This window comes from Eucalyptus grandis, chromosome 1 (assembly GCF_016545825.1).
Source record: "Eucalyptus grandis isolate ANBG69807.140 chromosome 1, ASM1654582v1, whole genome shotgun sequence".
Lineage (NCBI taxonomy): Eukaryota > Viridiplantae > Streptophyta > Magnoliopsida > Myrtales > Myrtaceae > Eucalyptus > Eucalyptus grandis.
The window spans coordinates 43497093-43522355 of NC_052612.1; the positions used below are offsets into that span (position 1 = coordinate 43497093).

The following is a 25263-nucleotide window of genomic DNA, read 5'->3' on the forward strand; positions in this document are numbered from 1 at the left end:
AACCCAAAAAATAAAAATAAAAAGTCAAAAGTAGCTTGATCAATTACTAAGGAATTTGCGGAACTCTTCCGGTTAGTCAGATCCTCATCAGTTACATCAATATTTCAATATTTCAATTGAAAATATCTTTTATGGCTAGGAACCTAGAAAATGGAAAAATGGAAAATGTCCTTTGTCATTTAGCAATTCAGGCAAATGCTAAAATACGAGGGTAACTTCTATCAGCGAATGGCGAAAGGAGCAGCATGAACACAATTCACGATCGATATTTATTACTGAAGCAAATCAAGAACAATAAAATCCTATAACTTGGATGGATATACACAATTGGGGAGACCTGTACTGCCAGTCAAAAATTATATACACCTTGGACAACCTCACAAGCAGCAACTACAATTTACACAAGGCTTCTACTTCCAATCAAATTATAACTACGGCTATAGTTAACCAGCCCGGCGGGCCACCCCAAAAAAGAAGAAATATAGATAAAAATCTGCTCACAAGTCTAATCGCCAATTATTACTGAAAAGCCAAAGCTAAGCATAAGTCAATACTCAAGATTCTTCAAGCCCCCTTCGTTAAGAGCCCCAGACCTACTGCTTCGACTAGCCGGATTCTCGTATGCGACAAACTCACTCTTGACCACCAAATCTCTTTGCAATGATAGGACGAACATCGTCTGCCTCAACCAGACTCTCCAAGAAGGGAAGTAGCGAAATCAGCTCACGGTCCGATGGATCGTCGAACCAACTCATGATTGGGATCCCATTATTCACATGCCACCGGAATACCTAAGATGCATAGAGAACAGACTTAGAGGAGCTATTGACAAAACATATGGACAACTGTATTCTTGAACACAGAAGGGCTGGTTTTTTTCCTTCCATTTTTTTTTTTTTTTTTAATTCATCTAAGCTCATCAAAAGTTTCGACACCATATTAAGGCAAAGTTTCTAGGAGAGGATAAACCAACCTGGGGAGAGTTGTCAACTATAGCAACTTTTGCCAGATCAACTCCCAAGACTGTCAGATCTTTAGTGAAAATACCATCCGATAGTACACATGTTTCGCGATATTCCCGACGAGAGAAGAACTTCTTATCAGGGTCCAGGTGATCCAGAAGCTGTTCAGCATAAAATTTCTGGCTGGCTGTAAACAGTACAATCTCAAACATATCCGACACCTTTTCCAAGAATGTCTGGAGATAAGGCCTCTGACGAACATAAAAAGTATGCTGTTCCATGTTCAAGGAAACTTGTATTGTGAAGTCTGCATCACACGGTTCCAAAGAAGAGTGGACGAGAGTTTCTGTAATGTTGCAGCAGATGTACGTCAACATAAGTTCTGATCTTTGAGCAATAAAAATTGGAACCTCTATCAAGTAAACAAAAATGCAGCTATCTACATGGAGAAACAGTAATCTTCACAATCTTTGCGAAGAAAGTTAAGTGATGCTAAAAATAGCAGCAAAGATTATGTTAACTTTCAAATGTCTAGCTCGGAACAAAATAGAATATAACGAAAAATGAATAAATTCCCAAATAAACATTATGATAAGGCAGTTTAGACATGCGCAGGAGTGCTCACTGCTTAAAGATCGTTTGTGCAGTCTAACCCTCGAATAATTACCAAAACCTGATTTTCCAGAAAAGCACAAATATGAAACAAAAGTACTGTTTGCTGCAAACAGGAAGTTTATTGAGATTCAGATTATCTAAGGGTATACCAAATATCATTTCAAGAAGTTGATTGTCAGATTATCCAAGGGAAAACCTAGGTTCCTCAAAACAATGATAAAAATAAATGGAACCAGAACACAAGAGGGAACACGACAATCAAAAGTCAAAACATGGGAGGAAACTCTATATAAAGAGAAGAAAGTGCACCTACCATCCAGATCAAGAACTAAGGTGATGTGCTTCCCTCTTAATGTTTCTTTGGGCAGTAGTGCTGGCAGGGAGTTAGCTTCCAGATCAGATAGGTCAAGAAAATTTCTAATAAACAACATGGGATCAAAGGAGTCCATTTCAACTGAATCAGCAGGTCTGGAGTTAGCAAGAGCCTGATCACAAATTCTTGAATGATGGGTCACCATATTAAATATCGCACTCTCTGAATTCAAGAGCTCGTCACTTAATGTCTGTGCTTGGAAAATAGACATATTTATTGTTTCTTCCGGAAATGGAAAGGGCAACATGACACAATTCCCAGTCATATCAACAAGCATATTGGATTCAGTCCATCCGAGCTGCTGAACAAGGTTACTCTTCATAATATCATCTAATGCCGTTGCCCCATCACCATCTCTCCTAGTGTTACCATCATCGTCATCCAAGAAGTGTAGATCCAAATCATGTGAAGACAGATGACTGGAACAATTAGTGCTCCTAGTATTATCAGAGTTGATTTCCAGTGGCTTCTTCGCAGGATAATCTTCCCTCCCTATGGCTGACAAATGAGAAAAGATAATATGGACATCAGAAAGACTCTATAAGACAACGGAAAGAGTAAGCACGTACTAGGAAATCAACAGGTGTTGTCTAATAAACATTGGTCCCAAATGATATGAAAAAGGTGGGACATACAGCAATCTGAACTTGCAATTACACCAGGGGAGTCATACCTCATCGCTTATACAAGAAAAGAGCCACTGTAAACACTAAAACTGTCTTAAGAAACTAATCACGTCCGATATGTCACAAGTACCCCAAGACACTTCTCTGCTTAGATTGATACACATACTAAAGTGGCCAACTCCAAAATATACAGGAGAGCCAGAATTCCTGATCGTCTTTCTATGGTTATCTTTGATTGTCTTTACAATCAAAGATAACACTCATTTTGCCTTTCCATGGTTTTGCAATTGACTTAGAGTGGTTTAGTGAGTCCCTCTCACTGCTATAGCAGAGCAGAAGGTGGTAGAGGAATTTTAGCCCATCTAAACTGCTCTGTCCTACCAGTGGAAAGTTCCTCTCTAAGGATCTCTTAATCTTCTGGGGTTCAGAGTTGCTTAGTTTTAGTCAGACATTTTGAGCTCCAAATTGACACTTTCCATGGATCATGGCAAAAGAAGAAGCGCTAGCTGGAATGTACCAACGATACAACCCATCTCATACATGAACCAATAGGTCCCACACTGTAAATATTATGACCAGGCAGTATCGATCTCAACAGTAAATATGCCATCCTAAACATTGATAATGTTAAAAGCAAGTGCCTGAGAGATTTACAGAACAAGATCAATCCAACGTTCACTATCATCTTCCATCCTGATTTTAATATGTCCTTTTACAGTCTTTCTTCCTGGATTTAAATTGACCAAAGAAAAATGGCTACTGCACGGAAGATCCTCGCAAATTAAATTGTGCATCCAAGAAGAAAAATACTGCCACACAAAAAATCAAGACACTGGATTTTAAGGGGTAACTGAGCCCAACTACCTATATCATCAGAAGCACTTGAGTCGCAGTTGGTGACCTTGGACTCTACAGGGATAGAGGAGACACTTTCCAAGGGTGAAGGAAATGGAGCCTGTGAAGAGTCCTGCCAGGAAAAGCAAGTCAATAAATCAGATGACAACAATTATAATCTTCCAGAAAGATTATGTGAACGCACAGGACCTTTTTATTAGGAATTACAGAAAGGCATGAAATTTTCAATCTGAATACATATTCAGTTCCCATAATTTTCCATCAGCTAATAGTCATTGAAGTTTCCAAAATCCCAAAGAAATAATTCATATTAATAATTGAAGCTGTCTCTATACTTGAAGCTGTCCATTCAGAAAAGATTCATATTCGTACTGCCGACTAATGAATGTGTACCAATCCACTAAATCCACTAAAAGACTGCATAGTTCGATCCCATATATTTTCTGACTTGTTTTAAATACTTGCTTCGACAATGCTCAGTGATACAGAGTTGCAATACCATTTTCCACAATATCCTTCAAATGGAGAGAAGGAAAACCGTTTCTTCCCTTTTCTTAAAAGGAAAATGAATGCAAATTTGAACTTGAAACAAACCAATCTAATGATGAGGTAAATTCCAGAAAGAATCAATGAGCAGTTTGTGCTTTCAATGTAGTTAAAAGAACATAATCCTGAAAGAAAGAGTTCCTTGAACGAGATGTGAAAAATTATAACAAGCTGTCTGATACAGGAATTCTAGTAAAGGCCCCTGGCATCGTGTACTAATTCAGAAAAGCTTCTAAAAGTAATAACTTACATCTATTGCAGAGCTAAGATCTGCAGAGAATAACAATCGTTCTTGGGCCACAATGATGTTCTGCTGGCTGTCTTTTTCAGAATGAATGGCTTCGTCAATTATGGTTTCTTCTGATATCACTCCTACATCACGAAAACCCACCAGATTAAATCTGACTTGAAGTCAAAATCATAACAGGGGTCAAATTCTGCATGAACCAGGCAAGTACGCAGGGCTCAAGCATGTCTGTCCGCTCAAGCCCAAAACCACATGCACACACACAGATGGGTGTATGTGGAAATTCACTTCTAAGACACTAAACTATGAACCTGACAAAACATACCATTTTGACATTCAACCGTCTCCGCATCTATCACTTCATGGGATTTACACAACAAAGAGCTCTTCTTTTTAGAAATTTTACTTGAGTCCTGACATAACCTATGCAGGTATCCATCTCTCTCACAACTCATGAGGGCTTTGGGCTTCATTTGTAGCGCCGGCATCGATCCTCAGCTGTTGAATAGCATAAACACCAATTCAGAGCATATCTTCCCTAAGAGAGAATAGAAAATTGAACCAGATACACAAGCCATGTAGGTTCATAATTGCAGAAATCATCAGGGTCAGAAATTATCAACAATATTTAGCCGAAGGAAAAGAAATAAATCTCTAATATATACAGAAAAATATGTCATGAGTGCATCTCAAGAAGCTTTTACTCATATCACTACCGTTTTGGGTAAACACTATGTCAGCCATCTCTCAATTGCTTATCCTGATAGTTATGCCCAAAAACTCATCCAACCCCACAGTTTGACCAACATCGGTACAGTTGATTTCATTCAAAAAACACAGCATAGGCCTTATAACACAAACAACGTAACAAATTAGAAAGTGAAAAAAAGGGGCAACTTTGCACAAGTTACGTTCTTGGCTGAGGCTTGAAAGGAAAAAAAAAAATGGGTAACTTATTGTGAAGCCCGACTCCAATTATCTAGGTTCCAAATGTTGGGGTAGGCTCCACCGGGCTGTGATGCTGATCTAACGAACCCAGCAAACCAAAAAAGTAACGATGTTGTTGAAAGAAACGATTTTTACAGGACATCGAGCAGAAATTCAAAACCCACCAACGATACAGCGAGCAATTAGCACCGTACGACCAAGAAATTTCCGAAAAGAGTCGCAAATTTCACGTAAAAGAGAGAGATGCTCGAGGTGGCGAACAGATCCAGCCAATTAAGCATCTTAGCTCCTACCCTCAGATCCACCTCGAACTAGAAATTCAAAAAAAATCATCTTTTCGTCAGACTAATTCCGAACTCGGGAAACCATTCACGGCACGTCCACAAAACATAACCAAAAGGAAATGAAAGGGAAAGAAAGAAGAAAAAAAACCCAGAGAAAGCATAAACAAAATTTGAAAACGACAAATTGAGACAGCAAGGAACGAACTTGAAAGCGCTCGTCGTCGGGGGTCAACGACCGACCCTCTTTGAACCCATGTAATCGAAACCCAAAACCCCCTACCCCAAGTTGACCATCGACCAAGAAACGGAGAAGAACCCAGAAAAAACCCCAAAAAACCCAGCAGGAAAAAAACCTCAAAACACCCAGAAGAAAAGACTCGCCGCAGAAGCGATTGCCCGATCGAAGGAAGCAAGGAAGGAGGAAAAGAAATGTCGAAGCTTGCGAAGCAAACCGACTTACCCACGAAGTGAAATCAGCAGCAGCGCGGCTCCAATTCCACCACCGCCTCTCCCTCCTTCCCTCCCCCTCTCTCTCTCTCTCTCTCTCTCTCTCTACGAACGATTCGGGAAGAGAGAGGAGAAGAGGACCCGAGATGGTGGTGGTGGGGGGGAGTCAAAAGGGTCGTATGAAGCGAGCACGGGCGCCTCTTTATAGCGGAGGAGAGAGAAAGTAGAGAGAGAAAACGAACGAAGAAGGCCCAATCATTTGAATCAGCGAAGGAACCAGGCAAGGCAGGGGAGGAAGCATTTCGCTTCTCGGGGACGACATCGGACAATGGACGGTCGGGATGCGATCGAGGGGGCGCGGGGGAGCCGTTGGGAGGTCGACGCGTGTGCTGCCGAGGATTTCCAGCTCAGCACGGCACAGCTCATCCCCACGCGCGAGGGGGTTTTGGGGGTTTTTTTGGCGATGTGGTGTGGCGGTAAAGTGGGGGAAAAAATAAAATAAATTGAAAATGACGTGAACAGTACATCAATTTTGGTCCAACGTATAACGTTGTCCCGAAATTTTTATTTTATTAAATATTTTCATTTTGTTTGCTAGGAATGTGCAAAACAGACCGTCCAAATCGGAAATTGTCCAAACCAGACCATACTAGTTTTTGATTCAATTCTCGGGAATATCAATTTAGTTCTTAATTGTTAAAATTAAAATCGGTGTCCAAGTAGTTCGGTTCCAAATTTTAATTGGGAATTGAATTAGTTAGTTTAGTCATATTTTCAATAGCGGGTTCCAATTCTAGTTCATAAAAATAAAATCAGTGTTTGGACAGTTCGACTCCCGATTCCAAGGAAAATCGAACCAAGCAAACTAAGGAGAATCAAACCAAGCAAACTAAATTTACTTTTTTATTTATTATTTCTTCAAAAAATTAATAACGTGTGAACTAAATACTATCTTTATTCGATTATAAGTAGTGGGAAAAAATAATGAGAAAAAAGTAGTAGCAAAAATTAGCTAACCGATGTCATTGGAACAGTTTATGGTTTAGGATCAACCAATCTGGTCCTCAGTTCCAAATTCATGAAATCGGTCTGGCTCTCGATTCCACATTGCAATCAAATTGAATTTGGGAACTGACTACCCCTATAGTTTGCTTGAATGATCAATTAAACATTATTTGATGACATGGATCGTCCATCTTTTTATCCATCTATTCAATAAAAATGAAAAGAATTAGGGCGTGAACGTGTTGATTGTTATTTGATGATATAGATTGTTGAATTGTGATTTAAGATGTACATCTTACTTAGACAATTCAAGTGTGATTGTTTTTTTTTTTTTTTTTTGCTACCTACCATTCAAACTTAATGGATTGAAAATCACATCAACATATTTCGTTAAATTAAATCGACATAAAAACAGTATTGAATATATTTATATAGTTTAGATGTTAGATTGAATATTTACTAACAATTCGAGGAACACGTGAATGAATTAAAAATTTAGATATGATATAACACTTTGAACCAAAATTCAAAATGGCCCATATCATTTTCCTTATAAAAAGGACGGGGGAGATAAAAGAGGTTACGTTTGAAGCGCCTCGAAGTGGCGTCATTCAGGAAAAAAACGGCGACGTCACTCTGATCGAATGGGGTCGCGTCGGAGTTCGAATATCGCGGGCTCTTTCCTACGAAGTGAAATCATCCCGACGCGCGAAGGGGGTTGGGGGGATTCTCTTTTGCGATGTGGTGTGGCGGTAAAAGTGGGGAAAAAAAAAGAAATTGAAAATTATGTGAATAGTACGTCGATTTTGGTCCAACTTATAACGCTGTCCCGAAATTTTTATTTTATTAAATATTGTTATTTTGTTTGCTAGAGATGTGCAAAACGGACTGTCCAAATTGGAAATTGTCCAAACCATACCAGACTAGTCTTTTTGATTCAATTCTTGGGAATATCAATCTAGTTCTTGATTCTTAAACGTAGAATCGGTGTCCAAGTAGTTCGGTTCCAAATTTTAATGGAGAATTGAACCAGTCAATCTGGTCATATTTCTAGTAGGGTTGGTCTAATTCTCGGTTTGTAAAAGTAAAACCGGTGTTTCGGATAGTTCAACTCCCAATTAGCAAACTAAATTTACTTTTTATTTATTATTTTTTCAAAAAATTAATAAATTGTAACTAAACACTATCTCGATCCAATTCTAAAAAAAATAATAAATTGTGAACTAAACACTATCTCGATCCAATTCTAAGTAGTGAGAAAAAAAAGTGAAGGGAATAAAGTACTGGCAAAAAAACTAACCGATTTCACTGAACAATTCTCAGTTTACGATCAACCAATTTGGTCATTGGTTCCAAATTCACAAAATCATTCTGATTCTCGATTCCACATTGCAATCAAACCGAATATGGAAATTGACCACCCCTACTATTTGCTCGAATGATCAATTAAAAATTAATTGATGACGTGGATCGTCCATCTTTTTATCCATTTGTTTAATAAAAATGAAAAGAATCAAGGTGTGAAGGCCCTATTTGGCAAAAAGTATTTTTGTTTCCCAAATAAAAATTTATATTCTTTTGTTATGAACAAAAAGAACAAAAACATGTTTAATAAAACTTTTGTTTTTGGAAACAGATTTGGAACATAAATAAAAAATAGAAAAAAGTTGCTTCGGCTCTATTTGTTAACATTCTTTTTTTTTTTCTGTTTATGAACAAAAATTCCGTTTTTATTCAAGGAAATAAAAAAAAATTCGAAGCGCGTTTGTTTGCGTTTTTGTTCAAAATCTATTTTTTTCCCTTTAAACACATTTTGAGCAGAAACAATAAACAAGAAAACGTGTTTCTTGTTTTGAACAATTTTAAGAACAAATTCTCTCTCTCCTCTCTTTTTTTCTTCTTTTCTTTTTCTTTTTTGGTTCTTTGGCCGGTTCTTGGCCTTGGCCATGGCCAACGACGCTATCGAGTCCGGTGACCTCGCCGGCCTGGCGAGCCAAGCCTCGCGGCACAACAGGGAGGCGGGTGAGCTCGGGCTCGCCGGATTGGGCAAGTCCAAGCTCGCCCAACCACGACGAGGCTCGGCCTCGTCGGGGCGACGAGCCTCACCATGGGCTGGGCGAGGCCGCCCGGCCATGGCCAAGCCTGGGACCGGCCAAAATAAGAAAAAAAAAAGAAACGAATAAAAAGAAACAAAAAAGAACATAAATTTACCAAATGTTTTTATTCATTTTTTATTCCAGAACAAGTTTACCAAACGCCTTATTACTTTCAAAAATTGTTCCTGGAGCAAAATAATTTTTCTATTTCTATTTCCTAGAACGATTTTTGATCGGAAAGCGTTCTGCAAACGCACCATTCTTGTTCCTATGAACAATTTCAAGAAAATGCTTATTTTTTTCTCTTTTTCTTATTCTTTTTTCTTTTCTTCTTCTTCCTTTTGGCCGGTCGCCGGCCTCGGCCATGGTCGGCGACCTCGCCGAAGCATCACCGATAGGCCCGCTGCCTCACCGGCATCTGCCCATTAGTGGCCCGACAAGACCAAGCCTCACCGGTGGTTGGGCGAACTTGGCCTCGCAAGATCTAAGTGAGGTCACGATCCAAAAGAAAAGAAAGAAAAAAAAAAAATGAAGAAGAAAATATAATAAAAATATTGAAAAATTAAAAGAAAAAACAAAATTATATAAGTTTATCAAACGTATTTCTATTTATGGAATATAAATTTTTGCAATTACCAAGCGTGTTCTTATACTCATAAATTATTTTTTTATGACTTCTCAGAATATAAATAGAAAAAAACTATTTTTGTTCAAAAATTATTCTACGAAATAGAAATGTTACCAAATACGCTCTAACATGTTAATCATTATTTGATGATATAGACTGTCGTATTATGATTTAAGATGTACATCTTACTTGGACAACTCAAGTGTGATTGTTTTTATGCTACCTATCATTTAAACTTAACAAATTGAAAATCACATCAACGGATTTCGTTAACTTGAATCGATATAAGAACGGTATTAAATATCTTTATATAATTTAGAGACTAGGTTGAATATTTACTAATAATTTAAGAAACACTTGGACGAATTAAAAATTCAAATATGACATAATACATTGAATCAAAATTCAAAATGGTCCGTGTCATTTTCCTTATAAATGGACGAAGGAGATAAAAGAGGTTACGTTTAAAGCGCCTTGAAGTGGCGTCATTCAGGAAAAAGGGACGACGTTACTATGATCGAATGGGGTCGCGTCGGAGTTCGAATATCGCGGGCTCTTTCCCGGAAATGAGGTCAAAAAGGTGAAGTTCTTCGATGGTCGGGTTGGCCCTTTTCAGCAGGCATTGCTGCTACACGTGTTTGAACGATTCAAGCAATTCGTGACAGTGCAAGTTGCGATTTCTCGAGAAATTGATTCGCAAAGCTCGTTTAACTGTGCTTTCCGAGAAATGTCTTCTTCTTTTACGGCGGTGGAATTGCCGAAGAAAGATCTCTCTTCACCTCACCATTTGTAGAGAAAAACATTATGTGTTGACTCGGATTAAGGGTCAACGAAGCCGAGTCGCCGAGTCAAGTCGTTGCGAAAAAATTACGTACGTTTGGATCTTCGAATCAAGTCGGCTTAAGCTAGAATTCTATAAGGCGGAGTCGAGTTTGTGAATGAATGACCCTCTGTCCAAATGTGCGTAGGTCCTCTCTGTACTTGTTCTATCCGCTTCGAGATCCATGTTCGGGTCTGATTTGGAGGAAAGGATGAAGATCCTGCATTGATGATCGTTTGAATATCACGACGAAAGTGATGCGAACAAGAGATATTTATCAGGCATTTCCGCCGAGCTAAAAGTACCATCGAGATAATGATTAAGAAGTGATGGGGATTTAGCCATAAAGATTTATCAAATTAGGGAAAATGACAAAAAGTTGGTCCTTGGACTTTGTCTAGTGTATGATGTTGTTCCTGAATCATTGATCTGTTCAATGTCATCCAATATTTATTAGTAGATATTTAATCTAATTCCTAGATTACATTAAATATTTAATGCCATCATTCCATTAATTCAAACTAAAGAAATCTGATGATGTGACTTCTAATCCATTTAAATCTGAATAGTGCACGAAAAATTGGTTATACTTTGATTATACACGTAAAATATTCATCTCAAATCGAGATATTGCGATTCATTTTAGAGGTTGAAAAACCTGAAAATTACCCTATTATAATTAGTTCCTAGTTTTTTGACCTCGAAACTTACCCAATTTACTTCAAACTAGTTATGAAACCTACCATCTTTTTCTAATCTAGTTCTAGGGTTTATTGGAAATCTATTTTATTTTTTTGTTCCTTTTTTTAGTTCGTGATTTATAGCAAAGTCGTATGAAAACCATGAGTATGAAATTATTTAAAGTAAAAGTTGAACAACAAAATTCCTAATCCACTAAAAAAAAAACATAGTTATGTACAATTGTAAATGAGAAAAAGTTCAAATACATAACATAAAATATAAATTATAAAACTATTCCCCATTCATCCATAAAAATTTAGGAGAAGAGAAATGACTAGCGAGGAGTTTTGAGAAGGGACAAAGGGAAAATGAGTGCCGATGTTAGAATTTAGGGAAAAAGGAAATAAAAATTTGGTTTTTTAGCTTATAAAACTGATTTTGAAACCGGATCCTAATTAGAGCAGGTCCAGTTTGGTTCTTGAGTGGGTATCCACTCATAACCCATTCCCAAACTAATTACAGTTGGTTCAAAAAAATTGAACATGTTCTCGTACCGATTCCAATAGGAACCAATCCCGGACCTATTTTATGGGTGGTTCGATATGGTTCCCGGATATAATTAATTTGGTTGCACATTTCTAATTTATGGCATCAAATATCAACAGCATGTTAACACCCCATATATTTTTTTCTTTTTTAAAAGTAGATGGACATGCAAAATTCATCACTTTATATATATATATCAAACTTAGCAAATAATAATCCACAATGTCAAATAACATTTGATTTGTCTTTTGAGCGAACGGAATGATCACAAGAAAAACAATTACCGATAGTTTAGAGACCATAGTGCATATTTAGCTAAAGTCAAAGGATTAACTATGTCATTTTCCCGTCAATTTTCCTTAATTTTCTTATGTCTTTTGAATGGTATTATTTATTCTTAACACTTAAGTTAAACTCGTGGACCGGGTCTCCGTCGTCGTTTGACTCGTGCTGTTGGTGGGCCGTAGAGTTTGCTTGTAGTCAACGGTTTTCTCGTTTTGGGCCGTTTTGGAGTTTAGGCCCAGTTTCTTGTATGCTCGAGTCCAATCATACATAGTTTTGCTGATCCTCTAGGGTTTTTCTCAACCTCGTGGGCTCGAAATCTGGTGTGGACATGAATTGGACAACGACCCAACGCTAGATTTAGGAAAAACAACATAAATGGTTCATGAGCTATTATCTAATGTTCAACATGTTCCCAAATCTTTAATTTTTTTTAGCACGGTCCCTTGACTTTGGTTCAATGTGCAACATTATTCCCAAACTTTTAATTCATTCAGTGTAATATCGTTATAAAGCACATGGAAATATTACCTCAAATATTTATCAATAACTCGAGGATTACATTAACGGATTAAAAATCTATGGACAACATTGAATAAATTAAAATTTTAAAGATGAGATTGTGTATTGAACCGAAATTCGAGGACTGTTCATGAAAGGCAAGATGATGATGTGGACCGAAGACTGTTGTTCAGTCCAAAGGACAATCTCTTCACGTTGAGTATTCAAAAAGGAAAAGACAGAAAAGGCATGGAGAGAGAGAGAGAGAGGGGAGGGAGACCCTTCGTTTGTCAATTTGCCAGTTCCTCTTTTGGATAAGTACTGTATGGGGCAATTTATGTAATTGACATACTTAATTTATTGAACGAGTCGATTTCATCCTCCAAGTGAATCTTTCTCTCGTCCTTCCGCCACCGTAATTGATGGATTTGCTGGTGGGGGCGAGAGAGAAACGACCGGTGCAATTATGCATTATGGGCTCGTGTCATGACTCAATTTGTGATCTCATAAAAGATTATATGATCATTTTATCACTAAGCTATCACATCCTATGGTAAGTCAAGATGTTTAATATTTATATGTCATGTGATCACATATGTGTGTTTCGAAATTACATAGAAAGATTTTCGGATTTGTGTTCTTGAGGTTGAGAGAGATTCTCCACAAGGCCCTTTGGATAGAAGGGGTCTCACTAATTCCAGCAATGCGTCCTCTTGTTTTTGGTCATTTTCTAAAATATGTTTAGTATATGGTAAGCTGAGGTGTTTAATATTTATATGTTATATGACCTCTAATGAGGGTTGCGTGACCCTCATGAGGGCCATCAAAGGTCGCTCGACCTCAGGTGACCTTGATCAAGATGGTTGCTGAAGCCAAATTTGGCTCATCGATAGTTGTAGCCATTCACCGAGCAACGGAGGGTTTTGTCTTTTTTTTTTTTTATAAATAAATTATATATATATTTAACCATTATTGTCAAAATTCATATTAAAAAAGTTGCATACATTATTTTTTTTCAAATTCAAATTAAAAAAAAAAAAACTAATGTTAATCATGCAAAGGGCTTTTCAAATGCATTTTATACCAAACAACATTTTCTTGAGTTTGTTTATGAATATATAGTTTACCAAACGACATTTGCATTTGCTCAAAGTCATTTAAACTAAGCTGCTATTTTGAAAATACCAAACCAAATGTATCTTGAGTCATCGCTTGACTTGTGTTGTTGGTGGGCTAACACAGTTTGCTCATAGTCTTCAGTTTCCTTGTTTTGGGTCTGTTTTCAAGTTCAGGCCCATCTTTTTCTATATCATCGTCCAATGATTCCGCTACAGCTTTTCTTAACCTCGTGGGTTTGAAATCTAGTGTGAACATTAATTGGACAAAGACCCAACATTGTATCTAAAGAAAACATCAAATGGTCTCTAAACTTTCCATCTAACCTATAATATTGCTCCTAATTTTAATTTATCTAACGTGGTCACTCTAGTTTAATGGACAACGTCGTCCCTAAATATTTATCAGTAGCTCGATGACCACACCATAACATATTGAAAAAGATAGTAGTTCGAGGATGACATCGTGCGTTGAGCAAAAGCTGGGAGACTATTCGCGAGACCCGAGAGTCGAGACAGGATGTTGATGTGGACCGAAGATCGTTGTTCGGTCCAAAGGGCAATCCCATCACGTTGAGTATTCAAAAAGGAAAAGACAGAAAAAGCTAAGGAGAGCCAGAGATCCTTCGTTTGTCGATTTGCTAGTTCCTCTTCTGGATAAGTACTGCGAGGGGCAATTGAGTAATTTTACTTTTTGGTCAAAGGGTAATTATGTAATTGAGATGCTTAATTTACTGGAAGAGTCAATTTCATCCTATGAGCTAATCTCTCTCTCTCTCTCTCTCTCTCTCTCTCTCTCTCGATATTCAGCTCTGCACTAATCGATGAATTTGCTAGCTCAAGTCACTGTCCCCTCGCGTCCTGAGTGCGTGGAATAGGAGGGGCAAGATTGAAGCGATCGATGCAGATACACTGTATGAGCTCATGCATGATTCGAACTCGTGATCTTATAAAAGATGATATGACCATTTTATCATTATATTATCACGTTCGATGGTAAGCAAGGTATCTAATATTTATAGGTTATATGATTAGGTGTGCGTGTTTCGAAATTACATAGAAGGATTTTTCAGGTTTGTGTTCTTTGAATCGAAAGAGTCTCACTAATTCTAACAACGTGTCCTTTTTTTGGTCCTTTCTAAACTATGTTTTTTGGCATGTATGTAGTGTCCATGAAAAAGATTTTCGGGTTAGTAAATTTTATATCGGTTTACATTAATGGACTAATTTTAGGCATGTTTGATAAAAATATATTTTTCAGAAAATCATTTTAAGAAAAACGATGAGTTTTCTTTTATGTGATAGTTTACAAAAAGTGATTTCTCTCTTGTTAAAAAGGGAAGTTGTTTTCCCCAAACATAAATTTATCATTTTCAATTAATGAAAAGCATTTTTCATAAATCGATTTATATTCCATCATCTAAACATTTGAAAGTTCTAAAACAACTTCTTAAAAATATTTTTCTTACAAATTAATGTACCTTAAGGTTTCAATGACATTTCCGTGATGAGGTACTCGACAAATGGCTGATTTGATGGACAATGCAGTAATTACATGATGTCCCACAAGTGGGATCATGTTCTTGTTGGACACTTCGTGTGCACAATATTCTATTTTTGCCAAGTTAATCGCTACAATATGAAAATGTAAGGTGAATGTGCTTTCATGTATAGTGTTAACTAATAAATGAAAGCTCAATCCTCGATTCGGTTGAGAGTGTTAACTAGTGAGCTTAAAGCTCGACTCAACTCGACTCGATTGGTCATAAATTTTAGTTTCTAAAAGGAATTTTCAAAAGCACACTATTTTACAACCGTTAATATGCTAAAATGCCATTTAGTGTCATTATTCTCACAAAAGCATATTTTGTCATTATCAAGGTGGGCGAATACTCATTCGAGAGAAATAGAATCAAGTTGGAGGACATTACATTAATATTCCGCTCAATATCGAATTTATTAAGCACATGGTAGTTAGAGGGTTGGCAACCGCTATTATTGGGGTTAGTTTAAAATTAAATTCCTAAATATCCATGTATAAAAATCTTGGTCAAGATATTTAAAAAGAAGAAGCTACTATTCTCTCCTTTTTTTTTTTTTTTTTTTTTAAATTGAACATCCATTTATTCTTTTTTAGAGGTTAATGATCTTTCGCTCCAAGCATATTCGTAGATAATATATTTCAAGCATCGATTAAGGCTGTTACTCTTCACGGTCTGGAATAAGAACAAGTTAGAGCCCCCAAAAAAGGAATAAGAACAAGAGATCAGGAGATTGTGCTGCTGAAGATTTTCTCAAATCTCACATTGCAATTTAAATTAAAAAGAGAATCGTCGAAATATGAAATGCAAGGAAGTATAAATTACGAAGAAAAAGCTAAAGATACCTTATTTATATCGTTTTTTGGAATGGAAAAAAAGGGAGACCATAAAAGATCCCAATTTTGCTGAAAAGATTAAGGGTTTTCAAGACAAATCATGAAATCATAAATCAACATAAGCAAATATAAATTATGGGTTATTTGTTCGGGATTTTTCTCAACCTAGCCAAGTTAGAAAATCAGGCGTGTTAAGATTTATATTATTTTGCATTGCATCTACAATTCGAATGACAAAATTGTTTGCCTCTAAATTCATAAATAATCAGATGCACAAATCAATGAAGAAAATCTTTTGATGATTTGGATGATGTCCTCAGATACTCGGTATCTTTTTATGCTTTTTCTTGACTCGATTGATTTATATACAATTAAACCAAACACCCGTTTGTTGCAATTACACCATATCCGGATTGAATTTTTTTTTTCTAAATTGGGATAATATGTTTTTATATAAATCATGTTTCGAATGAAAAATAAAATCGAAACACCATTTTATCACAAGATAATTCCCTAAAACACCATTGACTTTAAGTCTAATCCCAATTATACTTTGAATTTTCTTTTGTCTCGTAAAAAATCATAAACTTTCACTTTAATTCTAAATTGGCTGGTGCGTCCAAAAATTGCCATTAATTTCTTCAATATTATTAACATTGGAAGGTTGCCATTGTTCTTGACAAGGTGAGGACATCGATGAAAACACAATTTTTGATAATAAACTTCTAACTGATTCGAACGTCAATGATTTTAAGTAAATCAGTGAAGACTTTTTTGACATGTGGATAGATTTGGTATTAGAATGAAAGTTTGAGATTTTTTATGAGATAGAAAAATTTAACATATCGTGGGCTGCTTGGCGTAAGCCTGATTCCACCCGCGGATCTTCGGTTATCAAAAAAAAAGAAAAAAAGAAGAAAAATTTAAAGTAGAATCGATATGGAATCTAAAGTTTAAAGGGATTTTTCGGGGAATCATACTCTTTTATTTCGTGTACGCTATTCCCAATAAGCTCGACGTACACCACGAAATGTACCCACATTTCCCTCTCGATTCCACCTGCTCCACTCCATCATTATCTCCAAAAGCTGAAAGGAGAATCCCCCAAGATGAAATTGACAGCGACATAAATTAATAAAAAAAATTGACTGAAATAAAACAGGGAGAAGTGAAATGCCTTCCAATCAGAGGTCCACTCCCTTTGAACCAAAAAGAAAAGGGCACTTCCCATTATCTATATTCTAAATATTCTTTTAAAAAGAAGCCCAAAATAAAAATTAATTTAAAAACCAAGACTCCTCTTTTGTAATTTTTCTACATTATTTCCCCCAACCGTTGCGATTCTTCCTTCCTTTTCTTTAACACACTCAGTTCTTTTTAAAATAAAATGCACAATCATGACCATTTAATTAATTTAATTCACTTAATTAAGCGAAAGCGGATGGTTTAGAATTATTAATAAAATGTTTAATGTTAGGTAAGAGTTCCGTGTCCTGCCGCTAACTACTGCATCAATACGTCAAACCGGGGGCGTGGGGGGGGGACCGCAGGGAACACGCGCTGACGTGGACCAATCGGGAGCCCCCATCGGCCGAGGCTAGAAATGGGTGGCGAAGCAGAGGATCCAAGCCCGGGCCGCTCCTCCCTCCCTCAGTTTCCATTTCCTCTCTCTATTTCTCGCCTCCATTCAGATTTTCAATATCTTTCGAAGTGCGAACGGGAATTTTTTTTTTTCCTCCATTTTCCCTCTCGAATTTCTGCAGCATTTTCTCGGGCCTTTTTCCCGGCGCATTCGCCCGGCGGAATTCGATCGGTCGGCGGCGGCGGCGGAGCACTGGCCGGAGGGGGCGGCGGGGGCGGCGGCGGCGGGCGGTCGTTGGTCGAATTCTCCAGCTGGTAATTCTCTCCGTTTCAGCTCGGGTTTTCCGATTGGGATTGTCTTCCCGGCGTTTCTCGCGTCGGATCCGGTTCGTGTTCTGCTCGCGGATTTCGCCGGGGCCGATCTGATCCGCCGAGGCTTTAGGTGCTGTTTCGCTTCCGCTTGGATCGTGGTTCGGATCGGCGCCGCCGCCGCGAATCGGTGATTGCGGGATCCGTCCGAGCTGTCGAGAGTGGGCGCGCGCGCGCGCGATGTGACGCTGGTTCCCGCGGGTCTTGTGTGATTCTGCGGTCGTTGGGATTAGAAGGGAGGGGAGGTGGATAGCGGCGGAGATGCAAAAGAGCGGGAGTCTCTCGAAGAGCAATAACAGCCTTAGGGTTTCGGTGCCTCAGCAGTCTTTGAGGAGAATGGGACTGTGTTCACCTGGCGGAGGGCACGCCGCGTCGCCGGTGGTTTTCCCCGAGAAGCGGAACAAGGTCAAGACTGCGGCGTCGAGGCAGAATAAAAATCCGATGAACGTCGACGATCCTTTTAAAGTGAAGAAGGCAGATGAGCACAGGATTGATATAATCGGAGGGGGCGGTGGAGATGAGAAGTCGGATTTGTTGGGTTACATTGTTTATACGGGGAAGCTTGTTTTAGATAAGAGAAAGAATGTAGATGACAAGAATGGCAAGGATGGGAAGCAAAATTCAGCTGAAATGAGTACTCAACAAGGCGCTGTCAATGCTAAGCTTACCAGCAGGGCTTTAGTCTGGGGCTCCAATGTCTTGCCACTCGACAACGTTGTCTCGGTATGTCCTTTTCATTCAAGCAGAATAAGATAAGAAAATTGACTGTGGGATGAAATCCGGATATAGATCCATAGATAGATTAATAGTACTGCTTGAATGAGAGACGGCTGTTAACAAAACTTTTGTTTTATGACATTAACTCTGACAGGTGTCCTATAATGCTGGACTTAGACATTTCACTGTGCATGCTTACCCCGAAAGGAATGGATCCTGTGGCTTCTTTTGTTTCATGAAAGGTCAAAAGAGAAGTCGCAAGGACTTCCGTTTTGTGGCTTCTAGCAGAGAAGAGGCAATTCAATGGGTGGGTGGCTTTGCTGACCAGCAATGCTATGTCAATTGTTTGCCACACCCACTGGTTTCATCAAAGAAGCAAGCTTCTTCAGAATTGCTTCCGATTGACCCTCCGCCTGAATTAATTTTCAGATGCAAGAATCCTCCCAGAATGCTTGTCATATTAAACCCACGGTCTGGACGGGGTAGATCGAGTAAAGTTTTCTACAGAATGGCTGAGCCAATATTTAAGGTTTGTAATGGATTACATCTCTTTTGTACAACGCTAGTTGTTTGTGAATGCTGTTGGCTGCTCATGTTCATGGTCTGATCAGCTCGCGCACACAAAAGAAGAAAATATTGAATTGTGCCTTCCTGAATATTTTTTACGCCATAAAGCCAGATAATCTAACCACCAGGAAGCATTCGTATGTTGCTGTCCTTATCTGAATTACTATTTGCTAAGCTGTCTATGTATTCATGTCTCACTGAGAACTGGAAGGAAACTTTGGACTACTTTGTCTTGTCGTTGCGCATCCTTGCAATTGACTTATTTTCCTATAATAGGTTGTGTTAAACTTCCAGAAGCACATTGCTTTTAATACTGAATGCTCCTTTCTAGCTTCCAGTTCCACTTGATTTAAAATATATTATCAAACCAAATCAGCTTCAGAGATGTGGCATAGGTCGTTTCCTTATTGCAAGTCGCATATTTGTTTTGGAAGTCTTTTCTTATTGGCTGAAGTCTATCATTCTGCTGTCACCTATGGGTGGACTGTTTCAATGTGGCCCTTGCTTTCCCTTGCAACTGGAGTTTGTGTACAGTCATGCTTAAAAGAATGCAGTGTGGATTTGAATGTCAAGAGCTAGTTTATGTAATTCTTGACTATCAATGAAAAAGAGTTGGCTTTTGTTGTATGCTAGATTTCTTTTCTGCAAATAAAAGAGTACAGTTGCATTTTATGTTTCATGTGTGTTGCTCTGGGTGTAATACTCCTCTACCATTCTTCCTTACACTCAAAAATCCATTTCTTATTGATGATGCATTCTAACAGCTTGCAGGATTCCAGCTGGAGGTAGTTAAGACTACTCATGCTGGTCATGCGAAAAGTCTAGCTTCTAGTGTTGACTTCAGCACCTGTCCTGATGGTAGGACTGCTAAATTGAGCTCTCATTCTTGACAGTTTTCTTTGTAGTTTGATTATCACGTTCTGATTGCTGCTTTTATTTATCTGCATTGGTCAATGCTCTCCAGGAATAATATGTGTTGGAGGTGATGGAATTGTCAATGAGGTTTGTCGTTTGCTACCATAATTTTTCCTACTCTTTATTTTACCAAATTTATATCTAACAATGGCATTTTGTGTCTCAATGGACTGTCAATCCCTTGCATAATAGAATGTTGAACAACGGCTAGTTTTAAGGTTCTGGTCTGATACTGAATACGCCAACAATCAGCAGAGCTCATGATTTTGTGCAATATGTTAAGTTGTATCTGCGTTGAAAGGGTTCAGCACTTTCCTAAATGTTTTGATTATGGACCTTTTTCTCTAATGTGTGATAGTGTATGTAATCTCACTTGGTGTTAGTTTTAGCAGTAACTGTGGTCAGTGATGCTTGTTGATTGGGAGGAAGGATTTTTAGATACTTGTTGTGAATAACTAATGATAGTTATGGTCAGTAGTAAAAAAAAAATGCTTGGAAGAGGTATGTTTTTGTGAAAGCTGGGACTCTAGGGTTGTAATATGCAGTTCCATCTTAGAATTAGTAGTTGGACAAATAAAATTTATGTTTCGCTTTTCTCTTCTATCAAGCTAGCATTGCACTTGTAGCATGCTCGTTCCTGAAAACAAAAGAGAAAATGGAACAATTAGACTTCTAGAGTCAATGTTGGTAATTATTATAATAGTTAGTGATTTTAGAAGAACAAATAAATATTGGTATTTTAAAACTAAGCAAGATAAAAGTTGGCAAGTGACTCAAGTAGTTTATAGATTAATGTGAGGAATGTTGGTTTAGTCAAATTTAGTGGGCAGTTATCTATAAAATAATTAAATTGGCGAGCAAACATATTAATGACGAGGAACACGTTTTCTGCAATGCAACTGATATGTTTACTTGCTTTGCTTTTTGATCAGCTAGTAAATGGCTATTTATATTTTTATTCTGTGGAATGGGTGATATAGCCTGAATGATTAGTGTGTATGGGGGGTTGTGATTATGCAAGACATGGTGCAGCTCTGACTCATGCCCACTTCTATCTTAGTTCTATCTTAGTATAAATCTCACTCAGATAGCCATACCTTCCATGCTACAGAGACTTGTGTTTCAATAGAGGAGTGAAGTAGTTTAAAGTAATGACCCGTTTACCTTTCCACCTTCTTTTGTTTGTTCTCCTCAGATGAGTAAGTTGCTACCTTTTGTTTGCTCTCCAGGTTCTGAATGGATTGCTTAGTAGGGATAACCAGAAAGAAGGAATTTCCATACCTCTGGGAATAATACCTGCTGGTTCTGATAATTCACTTGTTTGGACTGTTTTGGGAGTCAGGGATCCAATTTCTGCAGCTTTAGCTATTGTGAAGGTATCACTTGCTTTCCCCTATGATATTATTTCCAAACACGACTTGTAGTGTCATGAAATTTAGTTATGCACTGATTGGTGTCATTGACATGATTGACTCAGTGTCTGTGTATGTGTGTGCGTGTTTTTCCATATCTCTAATTATTTATCAATTTGTACGTGTGTTCATTTTGGTACGATCCGTGTTCTCTAGTCTCTGTCTAGGGCTCCATATTGCTGCTTTTTTCCCCTATCTTATTTATGTCAAGAGTTGACCGTTTAATGTCTGTGATAATGCTCATTCCACTTTCACAAAGCCATTTTTCTTTTCTTATATAATGCTTCAAAGTGGCTCGCATGCTTAACAATTATGTTCTCTCCCACCTCCCTTTTCTTGTAAATACTTGTCATCATGTTTCTACCAAAAGAAAATGGAATCCACATCAACATACTGCCTTGAGCACCTGAAATTATTTCAAGGAATGAGATTCTTCTACTTGATGATCACTAGAGCACTATGTGCTTTAACTGGGGTCATTATTTCCAAGCCCTAGGATCACCTGAACTGGTTTTACTTCTTGTAGGCTTCTGAAGGTGTTCTATCATAATAAAATTGCCTGCTGAACATGTGAATTGCTCTACTCTAGTGAATTGCGATGCTAAATATGATTATAAGATCCACCGACTATGTTCAATTGAGATTTTTGGAGCTAAAATGTGATATAGCTATCAAGAAAACTCAAAAAATAGCTATTAGCAAACAGACTTGGAAGCAGAAAATTTTAAAGCAAGCAGGAGCATTTTAATGTCAATAGTAATGCCTAGTATTTAACAGTGAATGGTTGCTTGAATGAGTGAACCAGCTTTGTACAAAGTGATGTTTGTTAATGTCTTATTCCCCTGCACTGTGCTTGAGTGATCTATGTCAGGAACTTAAATTTGGCTTAGAAACTTGGGATCATATTAAAGTATCTGGTTGATTTTTGTGATGCAATCATTGGGTATTCATTCAAATTATTGTGCTGCTTTTTCTTGCTCTTGAATAAGATATATATATTTTTTTGTTGCTCCAGGGTGGTTTGACTGCTACAGATGTTTTTGCTGTCGAATGGCTTCAAACTGGTGTCATTCACTTTGGGATGACTTGTGCGTACTATGGTTTCGTCAGTGATGGTAATTCAAATCACTTGGGTCTATAGTTTCCAACTTTTATGTCCCATTACTGTCATTAATTCTTTACTGCTTGGGATGTTTCAAACTAAAAAGCAGAGATTATATCCTTCAAATGCTTGTATGTCCTCCATTATGCTTTTACCCTGATGCCCAATGGAAATGGCCAAAATAGGCATGTATTTCAAAATCACCTACCTGCATCTCTAGTTTACAATGCCTCCTCTCTCTCATATATTTTCTCTCGGTTACCTCAAAACTTGTCACTAACATTTGGTATTATTCTTTTCAGTATTGGAGCTGTCCGGGAAATATCAGAAGCGCTTTGGTCCTCTGCGTTACTTTGTGGCTGGTTTCCTGAAGTTTCTTTGTTTGCCAAAATATACCTATGAAGTGGAATATCTTCCAGCATTGAAAGAAGAACAGGAAGGAAAACCCTCGACTGAGCATGCAGTAGTTGACATGACAGACCTGTACAATGACATCTTGAGAAGGTCGAGCAAAGAAGGCATTCCTAGAGCATCCAGCTTATCAAGTATCGACTCAATAATGACCCCAAGCCGGATTTCTGGTGGAGATCCGGACACGACCTGCAGTAGCACTCATGCTAACATTGAACCATCTGACTATGTTCGTGGCATAGATCCGAAATCCAAACGCCTGTCATCTGGAAGAAACAATGTTACGGCTGAACCTGAAGTTATTCATCCCCAAAACCCCCTGTCGACAACTCCAAACTGGCCGAGGACAAGGTCAAAGTCAAGGACAGATAGAGGATGGTCTGGGCTGCACGCTACACATGATCGGACATGGGGAAATGCTGCGACAAATGATAAGGAGGATATTTCATCAACAATGTCTGATCCAGGTCCAATTTGGGATGCTGAACCAAAGTGGGACACTGAGCCTAATTGGGCTGCAGAAAACCCAATAGAATTGCCTGGGCCTCCAGATGACATAGAAACTGGAGTTAATAAAGAACTCATACCTAGATGTGAGGAGAAGTGGGTAGTTGCTAAGGGACAGTTTCTTGGCATATTGGTGTGTAACCATGCCTGCCGAACTGTTCAGAGCTCTCAGGTGGTGGCACCAAAAGCAGAACCTGATGACAACACCTTAGATATGATTCTAGTTCGTGGAAGTGGGAGGTGGAGACTCTTGAGATTTTTCGTGCGTCTTCAGATGGGTGGACACCTTGAGCTACCATATGTTGATTACATAAAGGTACATGCACGCATCTTTTCTTCTGGACTAAACATTACTGCTGTCAGAAGTAGGTTGTGTAAATCTCTTCTATCTTTTTACGTTCATTTTTGTATTTGGTGGTTTCTTTTGACTTGTCTATCTTCCAATCTGGTTTTGAGGGTAGGGGTTGGGGGAGTAAGGTGGAATAAGGGGAAAAGGTTGAATGAAAATGCATGTGTATATTTGGTTGAAAGTCGAGGGTTTCTCATTAATGTAAATTTTGTTTGTCCCCTTCCGCATGCAAATTGAGACAGGCTGCAATTTGAAAGCATTGAGATGATCCAGAATATCGTTGTAGTGCATGATGCATTTGGCAGTTAAGAGTTTGGTACTCTGAATATTTATACTGGGTAAATGTTTGCATTCTACACAGTCCGTTGGTGAATCTTCATAATGTGTTAGGAACTTTGCAGAAGTATAAAAAGGACGGAATAATTCATTAGGGGAACCGAAAGTGCTGCAACTCCCATCTTAGGAAAATGAGCTGGTGGTTATACACGTTTATGCACCCCATATAGTACTGCTGTTGTCTGCATACGTGTTCTCAGGAGATGAGTGAAGATTTCATCCTCTAGTAGTTTCTCCTCTAACTTAGAATATATTATATTTACATGAGCTTTCAATGAATGCAGGTAAAGTCAGTGAAGATTAAAGCCGTAAAGCACACGCACAATGGTTGTGGCATCGATGGTGAGCTCTTTCCTCTCAATGGACAGGTCGTCTCTTCTTTGCTTCCAGAACAATGCAGACTAATCGGTCGCTTCCCGAGCCATCACATATAATAATAGCCGAAAGCTCCTTTCATATTCTTTTTGCTATGATACCAGGGACTACGATCTCAAAATTTTGTCAAAAGCATGTGCCATTTCCTCTATACATACCAGGGACAATCTTCTCTTCCGCTTCAATTTGTTTCTCCCCCAGTCGAGTCCCTGTAAATACTGTGTAATGTAAACAGCTGCCCATTTTGGTTTAACACTCCGCCTCTTCTCTCGATGTGTACGGATGTCCCATGTTTCTTATATGGGCGTGAGCTGCTTAACGTGAACGTGTGAGATATATATATCTGCGATTCAGATTGCTCCGCTAAACATGGATTGTAAAGCTTTTTGTTTTATCTCCTACCGAGTAATGGTTCCCCTGTAGTACATCTGTGGTACTTCTGGTTTTTTCTCCAAGTCGTGTTTTCCGTGATCTATGTCCAGCGGAAGCTGCCATTCAAAGTTCATCTGAAATTCCGAGGGATTGACTAAGAAAAACCGTCAATTGCTTCTGATTCTGTAATCTGTATTGAGGTGAATGGCGAAGCAAGGTTTGACTAGTTAGGGCCTCTTTGTTAATGTTCCTATTTCTTTATTTTTCTGATCTTTCTAAAATCATCTGGTTCGTCA

The 25263-nt window shown here is 38.2% G+C and overlaps 2 protein-coding genes across 3 annotated transcripts; one reads left to right on the forward strand and one right to left on the reverse strand.

Annotated features, from left to right (window-relative positions):
* Positions 1-246: 246 nt before the first annotated feature.
* LOC104421182 (CTD small phosphatase-like protein 2) lies at positions 247-6135 on the reverse strand. Of its 2 annotated transcripts, none has more exons than XM_039315018.1 (7): positions 5917-6135; positions 4550-4762; positions 4228-4349; positions 3441-3543; positions 1891-2448; positions 974-1308; positions 247-791 (listed from the first exon to the last, which is right to left on the reverse strand). In XM_039315018.1, exons 2-7 carry the CDS (start codon positions 4710-4712, stop codon positions 633-635), a joined length of 1440 nt encoding a protein of 479 aa, XP_039170952.1. In that variant the 5' UTR covers positions 4713-4762; positions 5917-6135; the 3' UTR covers positions 247-632. The 2 variants fall into 2 exon arrangements, with proteins under 2 accessions (XP_039170952.1, XP_010031352.2); XM_010033050.3 differs by having other exon boundaries at positions 4550-4722; positions 5917-6133.
* An 11476-nt stretch (positions 6136-17611) lies between these two features.
* Positions 17612-25022, forward strand: LOC104421183 (sphingoid long-chain bases kinase 1). Its single transcript, XM_010033051.3, has 8 exons — positions 17612-18627; positions 18776-19150; positions 19953-20046; positions 20153-20190; positions 21333-21479; positions 22531-22630; positions 22920-23851; positions 24505-25022. The coding sequence occupies exons 1-8, from the start codon at positions 18166-18168 to the stop codon at positions 24652-24654; spliced, it is 2298 nt and encodes a 765-aa protein (XP_010031353.2). The 5' UTR covers positions 17612-18165; the 3' UTR covers positions 24655-25022.
* The last annotated feature ends 241 nt before the right edge of the window (positions 25023-25263 follow it).

Coding starts and splice junctions, on each gene's coding strand:
- LOC104421182 (XM_039315018.1), bottom strand. CDS start 4,712: ATGCCGGCGCTACAAATGAAGCCCAAAGCCCTCATGAGTTGTGAGAGA. Junction 2,449..3,440: donor AAGTGCTTCTGATGATATAG/GTAGTTGGGCTC, acceptor CTCATTTGTCAG/CCATAGGGAGGGAAGATTAT. Junction 792..973: donor TAGTTGACAACTCTCCCCAG/GTTGGTTTATCC, acceptor TATGCATCTTAG/GTATTCCGGTGGCATGTGAA.
- LOC104421183 (XM_010033051.3), top strand. CDS start 18,166: ATGCAAAAGAGCGGGAGTCTCTCGAAGAGCAATAACAGCCTTAGGGTT. Junction 19,151..19,952: donor TGGCTGAGCCAATATTTAAG/GTTTGTAATGGA, acceptor GCATTCTAACAG/CTTGCAGGATTCCAGCTGGA. Junction 23,852..24,504: donor CATATGTTGATTACATAAAG/GTACATGCACGC, acceptor CAATGAATGCAG/GTAAAGTCAGTGAAGATTAA.